The sequence below is a fragment of the Salmo salar genome, chromosome 07 (genome assembly GCF_965601325.2).
Source record: "Salmo salar chromosome 07, fSalSal1, whole genome shotgun sequence".
Taxonomy (NCBI): domain Eukaryota; kingdom Metazoa; phylum Chordata; class Actinopteri; order Salmoniformes; family Salmonidae; genus Salmo; species Salmo salar.
Window position 1 is genome coordinate 38,670,437 of NC_138297.1, and position 8,326 is coordinate 38,678,762.

Below are 8,326 nucleotides of genomic sequence, written 5' to 3' on the forward strand. Positions count from 1 at the left end.
CATCATCCCTTAAGGGGATGAGAAGCAGGTTATTGGGATATGCTGCCTTTGATCAGGAGCAGACAACAGTTGGAAGATGATTTGGATCATACACATTTCAATAGTTGAGCCACAAGACATTGCCTAACCCTAAAATACCACCACATTTGAGCCATTTCATATCCAACAAAACCAGTACGTCATTCTGCTGATTCATCCAACTAACAGCGGATTTGAGATATATTCTATGTGATTAGGGTGCCACTCTGTGTTCAACTTTGAAAACTACAACAGTATTTAAATTTGCATTGACGTCTTAGGCACTGCTAATCCAGAAAGATGCATAAAATCAGATCTGCAGCATAATTTCTGTTCTCAAACTTTATTTGAATAACATTCAAGATCCTGCATGAATTTAAAAACCAGACAACACTTGTTGGGTTAACCACAGCAAAAACAAGAACCAGAGTACTTGGGGGGAGGGGGTGGTTGAATGGACAGCCATTCTGTTGGCTGTCCATCCATGATCGACAGGTATAAATCTGTAAAGAGTGCAGTATGCATGTCGAGTGTTCAACAACTGCCATGTAGTCCCAATGCTTTAAAAGGAGTGGCCTCATGCTGTGAGCTATAGGGGTGTCGTCTCACGGGTGACACCCACCTCATAATTTACTCCAAATGCCCTTCCTGGTTTGTTCCTATTGGTTCATTTCCTGAGGTCAAAGGTCTTCGTGCTCTTCTGGACTTTTCACTGTTTCTGCCTCATTCTCCTCTGAAAGTAACAAAGAAAACCACAAGCACTTGAAAATAAGAACTGACCAGCACAAGTCCCACACCCCTCAACTCATGTGCTGTACAAGGCAACACAATATCCTTGTGTGTTTATTTTGTCTTCATGTATAGTGTATGCTGCAAAAGGAATGACCTCATTGAGGACAATGAAGTATCTCTAATTATAACACATACTTGCTTGATCACGCACTGGCAAATACAGCGTCAACCAAGAGTCATCTGATACATCTGCAGTATTTCATAGAGAGTATACGGTTACTGTAGTAGTAACTACAGTGTACTTAACCTGCCAAGTCAGAGTGATTTGATTTGGATTTAATGTCATTTATGGTTGTGGTTGACAATAATTATTATGCAGATTGCAGTTACATAAAAAATATTTCATAAAAACAATATTTCAATAACACAAGATAACTATACTCAAAGTGTTATCATGTATATAATGCATTTTAAAATCATAAATAAACTAGTCCAGATAGTCATTATTGATTACCTGACTCTGGTATTTTGACACAGACGCCCTCAAGTTCCTCGTACCTGCTGGCACAGATACAGACGTAGCTTCCTTTGTTGTTCACGCACTCCTGGTTCTCCGCAGTACACACAGCATCAGTCTGCTCACACTCGTTCACATCTGAACAAATCAATCAAATTGGTTTTCGGGCACTGTCTGATGACTCAATTCTGCCAATTACTATAACTTGTTAAATTTATTGAAAGCATTATCTCCCCTCAGTGTACTAGTTTCATGACTCTAGAACCAAGATAAATGTATTCAAAATAGCTTCTGAAGTTTTATAATTGTATGTTCGTTAATGGCAAAAATATGGCAATTCTTTCCATTTCCTGAAAAGTTGTTTGAGACAAGAAGTTTTATAAAGTCATTGTACATCAGCAGTTGGCAAAGTACTTGTAACAAACAGGACCATCCTCAGTGAATGTCATAAAAAAGTGAAACATTAAAACAAAAGTTAACCTTTTTAGATACAACACTACTAAATATATTCACATCACCAAATAACTTATTAAAACACACTGGTTTTGAAATGAAGGTCTACAGTAGTCTCAACAGCACTCTCCATGGCGTAGCCGAAGGACAGCTAGCTTCCGTCCTCCTCTTGGTAGACCGACTTCAACACAAAACCTAGGAGGCTCATGGTTCTCATCCCATTCCAAAACTTGCACAGTAATTATGACAACTTCTGGAGGACATCATCCAACCTATCAGAGCTCTTGCAGCATGAACTGACATGTCCATCCAATCAAAGAATCAGAGAATGAATCTAGTACTGAAAGCATATGCTACAGCTAGCTAGCACTGCAATGCATTTAAATGTGGTGGGTTGTTGACTCAGAGGGAGGAAGACAATAGTTTAACAGTTGAGAAAATGTATTTCTTAAAATTCACAAGATAAAGCTAGCTATATTTAGTTGTATTTCTTTCATGTTCACTTAGCTAGCTAGTTTAGCCTACACTCAAACAGAGGGATGCTATGTTAACTAGCTAGCTATCCATCACTGGAACGCTTCCAAGTCAAGGTAAGGTTTTGGTTTTATTAATTTATTGCCACCAGGGCCCGCCGGTGCAAGTGCTAAACTGCATGATTGCAGCGGGGGTCACTAATGTGTTGGTTCTAGTAGCCATGTTGGCAATGACATTAGCTAATATGGTGACAACAATGTAGGCTGTGTGTAGCAGTTATGATATGACAGCTGATGTGTTTTGTACTGAAGTCCACAAAGGAAGGGAAAAGGTGAGGAGGAGAGTATGTAGATGCAAGAAGGAATTAGCAAAATGATCATGCTGTTCGTATGTGGCTGCTATGAAAGTGAACTGTGTTTGCATGTTATCAGGGGTGTATTCATTCTGGCAATTCTGTTGAAAAACATTTCTTAAACAGAATGGGGATAAACATACCTGAATTTGTCCAATAGAAACTAATTTGCAACTGTTGAACTAATGATTACGCCATAGATCAGCTAGATGAAGGTAAGAGTGTGCAAGGCAGTATTGAATGTGTCACGGTATGTCACCTTGATTACTGTAATTTCTCTTGACCTGTGTACTGATGTTGTTAACTTTTCATAGGCTAGGTTGTAGCAACCTCATGATGGTATAGTGGAAATTTGAGTATTATGTAGTAGCCTAAACCTATCGATGTTACATTGAGCTGGGTGAATAGAATATGAATGATAGTCATCCAATATGCTGTATTAGAAATTAGGCCATGCTCATGAAACAAATAATTGTCCTCCCTCATCTAAAACGTCACCGACCGCCAAGGAGTTACAAGCACGTCAATAGGCATTCAACAACATCCATGTCATTCCTTTGAATTTAAAGCTGCAATATGTAACTTTTTGGGCGACCGACCAAATTCACAGATCTATAACTCACAATTCTTTCTCATTGAAACCAAGTCTATGAAGCAGTAGATCTGTTCCATGTGTGTCATTTCTATGCATCCCATTTTTTTGGTTATGAAAAATACATTTCACAACAGTTTAGATGGTGCAATGATACTATACACTTGTTTTGTCAAACTGAAATTAGGCCAACCATTAGAATTTCAGCAACCAGGCAATGGCGGAGCGATCTCTGCATAGTGCATCTTTAAAGCATAAATGGATATTTAAGCAAAGTATCTGACTGACTGTTTAAACATGGATCTAGGTTTAGCATGTAGAGAAATGTAGGAGTAGCATTGCAGTGGGAGTGGTAATGTACTGTATCGTCCTGCCTTTAAGGTAGTGTCCAGACTATGGACATACCGCCATTGTGGACGAGTTACTCTATGTCCAAGACTACTGCTTCTCTGTTACTGGCCAACAGGGTACACAGGCTGGACAACTGACAGTGGCTTATATCGGAGGGAAAGAAGGATAAAATAATGAAGAAAAGAAAGGAAGGAAGATACTTCCTCAGTATTCCACCAGGGCCATACTGAAAGTGGGCATTGCAAGATAGAAAAGTGGGAGGAGCAACACCAGTGCGTGTGTCAAAATAGCTAATTGGGCAGATTGGTTGCCACAATACTTGAGTGGCTGCTTCCTTGTAGCATTTTCGCTAACCCAGTAAGGTACGTTAGGAGAATGAGGTTAAGGTTAGGAAAGGGCTTAGGCTTAGCTAAAATGCCACAAGGAAGCAGCATGCAGCCACACAAATCTGCCCAACATGCAGTTACTTTTCAATACACCCACTTGTGTTGATCCTCCCACTTGATTTGCAAAGCCCACTTTCAGACACACTCCACGTATGCAGTTTCCCCATGACTCCCTACCTGTGCAGGTGCCCTCTGTGTCCTGGTACCCAGGAGCACAGCTCTGGCACTTATCAGGCCCTGCCCCAGTACAGCCTGAACACACTTTGTCACAGCCTGCCAGAGAGGAGAACAGATGTCAAATGTTAATACTTGCTTAAACTTTATTACAAATAGCTTAGTCAGTATACATGTTTATATTTTCTGTCTCTAATACATTAGCTGTATCCATCCAACAACATAGTAAATATGGTCCTCTCACTAAGTAGTAGACCACAGTTTTACAGTACCTTTACAGGAGAACGAGCCATCCGTGTTCAGACAGTACTGATCCTCTTTGCAGAGAGGAGGGTCGTTCAAGCACTCGTTCACATCTAGGGTCACACAATGAGAAGGAACAAGAAAAGTGAGTTTGATCTTGATGTCAAATTCATGATGGGGAAAGTAGTTATTATGCCATGAAAAGGTATAAAAATGTCTCTCACCAAGACAGGTCCCCTCATCATCCTCCCCCCAGCCAGTCTTGCACTTCTCACAGTCCTCATTGGTTAGACCACTGCAGGTCTTGCAGGAAGTGTGGCACTCTGTAGTGTAGGGAATTGAGTGGGAAAGGTGGTTGAGATACATGCCCTGCTCCAAATAGACACCAAGCCTATCCCCTAGGCACATTGCTTATATCTGAAAGGACTGGATTTGTGTAAGCCATTGTTAACCTGTTGGGGGTAGGGGGCAGTATTTACACAGCCGGATAAAAAACGTACCCGATTTAATCTGGTTATTACTACTGCCCAGAAACTAGAATATGCATATAATTATTGGCTTTGGATAGAAAACACCCTAAAGTTTCTAAAACTGTTTGAATGGTGTCTGAGTATAACAGAACTCATATGGCAGGCCAAAACCTGAGAAGATTCTGTACAGGAAGTGCCCTCTCTGACCATTCCTTGAGCTTCTTGTCTCTGTTTATTGAAGACAGAGGATCTTTGCTGTAACGTGTCACTTCCTACGGCTCCCATAGGCTCTCAGAGCCCGGGAAAAAGCTGAATGATATCGAGGCAGCCCCTGGCTGAAACACATTAGCGCTTTTGGCAAGTGGCCGATCAGAGGACAATGGGCTTAGGTGCGTGCACAAGTCGACCCCATGCTTTATTTTCTTTCGTCTTTTTACCTAAACGCAGATTCCCGGTCAGAATATTATCGCTTTTTTACGAGAAAAATTGCATAAAAATTGATTTTAAACAGCGGTTGACATGCTTCGAAGTACGGTAATGGAATATTTAGACATTTTTTGTCACGAAATGCGTCGTGCTCGTCACCCTTTACCATTCGGATAGTGTCTTGAACACACAAACAAAACGCCGCTATTAGGATATAACTATGGATTATTTTGAACCAAACCAACATTTGTTATTGAAGTAGAAGTCCTGGGAGTGCATTCTGACGAAGAACACCAAAGGTAATAACATTTTTCTTATAGTAAATCGGACTTTGGTGAGTGCGAAACTTGCTGGGTGTCTAAATAGCTAGCCCTGTGATGCCGGGCTATCTACTGAGAATATTGCAAAATGTGCTTTCACCGAAAAGCTATTTTAAAAATCGGACATATCGAGTGCATAGAGGAGTTCTGTATCTATAATTCTTAAAATAATTGTTATGCTTTTTGTGAACGTTTATCGTGAGTAATTTAGTAAATTTTTTGTAAATTCACCGGAAGTTTGCGGTGGGTATGCTAGTTCTGAACGTCACATGCTAATGTAAAAAGCTGGTTTTTGATATAAATATGAACTTGATTGAACAAAACATGCATGTATTGTATAACATAATGTCCTAGGGTTGTCATCTGATGAAGATCATCAAAGGTTAGTGCTGCATTTAGCTGTCTTCTGGGTTTATGTGACATTATATGCTAGCTTGAAAAATGGGTGTCTGATTATTTCTGGCTGGGTACTCTGCTGACATAATCTAATGTTTTGCTTTCGTTGTAAAGCCTTTTTGAAATCGGACAGTGTGGTTAGATTAACGAGAGTCTTGTCTTTAAAATGGTGTAAAATAGTCATATGTTTGAGAAATTGAAGTAATAGCATTTCTAAGGTATTTGAATAACGCGCCACAGGATTCCACTGGCTGTTACGTAGGTGGGACGATTTCGTCCCGCCGACCCTAGAGAGGTTAAAAGAACATGCAAACATAATAAACCAATTACCTGTGCATAGTGAAAACGTGTCGTTCCTAATTTCATTGAAGTATCCGTCCATGCAGTCCAGACAGAACTCCCCCTTGTAACCATGGTCACAGTTGCACCTGCCGTTACCCCCTCGGGTTCCGTCACCGTCACACACACCGTTGCCATGGCAAGGCCTCTCGGAACCCGCCACACAGGCTGTCAGAAGGAAACAGATGATTCTCATTCACCCATGGCTGGTTGGTATTAGTCAAATAAATGTGGTTTTGGAGGAGTATGTGTTTACCATTGCAATCAGGGCCAAACGTTCCTGTCGAACAGCACACCTTGATGGTATCAATGCAGAACCATTTATACAGATCAGGATGCTTATTTTGCCTGGATTGGAAGAGCGAGATGTCAGAAATCCCAATACACATTTGAATTGTAGCCTGGAAGTTCAGAGATTCCACAATGACAAAGATAGTGGGGTCTTGAAATCTGATGTCTGTGGCCTATGCTCCAGGAGAAGTAAAAGGACTAAGTAAGTAGTAAGGGGTTTTGTGCTAATGAGACGTGCTGCCCTGTTGTTCTAGCTGAGCAGTCAAGTACTCACCTCTTGAACCACCAGGTCTCAAAGTGGTCCTCGTGCTCCTCTACCATGTGGTTACAGTCAAAGCTGCTGCTGTCACACAGATTCTCCAGAATCTCAACTAGGCGGATCTCACTGAGGAGAGGGGGAGAAGGCAAAGGGAAGAGACAGAAATCAGCTTCTATTGTGCCACTGGGTCAACAGAGAATATGTGGTCTGGGTCAGCATGACAAATAGGTTTAGCAATGACTGATCAGAGAAAGCAGATATGCGATAAGCACAGCAACAGTCCAGCATTAGGAGGAATAGTGTATTATGATGAGCGGTGTATAGGAATCTTACCTCGTCTCATATTTGGAAAGTGCCCTCTCCTCCCAAGCGGTGTTCCCTCCACCAAAGTTCTGCTTTTTCGTTCGGTCCAATCCCTGTTGGAACAGAAGTGTGAGGATGAAGACTAGCTAACCAGACACAGATATTGGCAGTAATTTGATCAATGGTGAAAAGGTACCTCAGCACTGTCTGATAATCTGGGTGTAAAAAACACACGTTAGCCAGTTATTAGGTCTGACTCCCACATTATAAACTGGTCTAACGTTAATTGACTGACTAGTACACTGGTGTTATGATGCTCAGTCACTTAACATAGCCTACATCAAGGTCAGAATAGGGCTTGAATACATGAATGCATTACAAGCACAATACACCATCATTGGTTGCCCACTGGTAAATAAAAGCACATCAATTGGTTGTGGTTTGATTCAGACCAATTGATAGCATTGCCCAGCTAGCCAAGACAAATTACACAGAAGAACATTTCAAACTTACCTTACTGAAGTTATCAGCTATTTGTTTGCAGGTATTACATGAGCTTTTTATGTATTTTGCATAGGTGCATTGTGATAGTAAAATAAAAGCTAGGCTACAAAATAGCCACAATAATTGATTGATTGATAACATTCTGGCTAGCTACAGTTGCCGGAAAGCAGTTGAATGACTCGAAGTTTCATATCATAGTTAATGTTACACACTAGACACTTGCCAGCAAGCTTCCTATCCCTAAAAACGTACAGCACAGAGTCTAGACACATATACACAATGTATTGGAAATTAGCTAGCGATATCTATGCAAAGCGTACGAAAGTAATATTTACATGCAGGAAGAAAAAAGGAGCTACATTTTTTTTTATTTCCGCATCAGCCTCTTGGTACGATTGTGGCTTGTCGTGATTTGCCATTTTGCCCATCAATTACTGTGAGTACCAATGATATTCCGCCACGCGTGGGACAAACGTCTTTATTCTACCCACGTGGAAAATATGTTGACATTTCCAGATTTGTGCGCATGCGTCAACTTCCAATACACTTTCACGTCATGGCAGAGAAGAGGGCTGCGTCTGGGAAATCACTGTTGTTTTTACTAATTTCGGTGGCTCTATTACTTTTGTTTATTTGTCCTTTTATAAAAGTTGAAGAGAGTTTCAACTAACAGGCAGTGCATGACATTCTTTATCACAGACTTGATTTTGAAAAGGCTAAGACTGA

The 8,326-nt window shown here is 40.8% G+C and overlaps 1 protein-coding gene across 5 annotated transcripts; it reads right to left on the reverse strand.

Moving 5' to 3' along the window:
* Nucleotides 1-345: 345 nt before the first annotated feature.
* LOC106609106 (cysteine-rich with EGF-like domain protein 2) lies at nt 346-8,003 on the reverse strand. 5 transcript variants are annotated; one of them, XM_014207526.2, is made up of 11 exons: nt 7,610-8,003; nt 7,127-7,209; nt 6,809-6,919; nt 6,500-6,591; nt 6,235-6,411; nt 4,517-4,615; nt 4,322-4,405; nt 4,053-4,148; nt 1,309-1,405; nt 946-999; nt 346-751 (listed from the first exon to the last, which is right to left on the reverse strand). In XM_014207526.2, the coding sequence occupies exons 1-10, from the start codon at nt 7,739-7,741 to the stop codon at nt 987-989; spliced, it is 984 nt and encodes a 327-aa protein (XP_014063001.2). In that variant the 5' UTR covers nt 7,742-8,003; the 3' UTR covers nt 346-751; nt 946-986. The 5 variants fall into 5 exon arrangements, with proteins under 5 accessions (XP_014063001.2, XP_014062997.2, XP_014063002.2 ...); XM_014207522.2 differs by having other exon boundaries at nt 1,265-1,405; XM_014207527.2 differs by lacking the exon at nt 946-999.
* Between the last annotated feature and the right edge of the window lie 323 nt (nt 8,004-8,326).

What these genes read in the sequence shown, in the direction of transcription:
- LOC106609106 (XM_014207522.2), bottom strand. Translation starts at nt 7,741, where the DNA reads ATGTTATCAATCAATCAATTATTGTGGCTATTTTGTAGCCTAGCTTTT. An exon ending in GAGACCTGGTGGTTCAAGAG is followed by an intron (nt 6,592 to 6,808) that starts GTGAGTACTTGA and finishes CTTCCAATCCAG; the next exon opens with GCAAAATAAGCATCCTGATC. An exon ending in TGGCTCGTTCTCCTGTAAAG is followed by an intron (nt 4,149 to 4,321) that starts GTACTGTAAAAC and finishes CCTCTCTGGCAG; the next exon opens with GCTGTGACAAAGTGTGTTCA.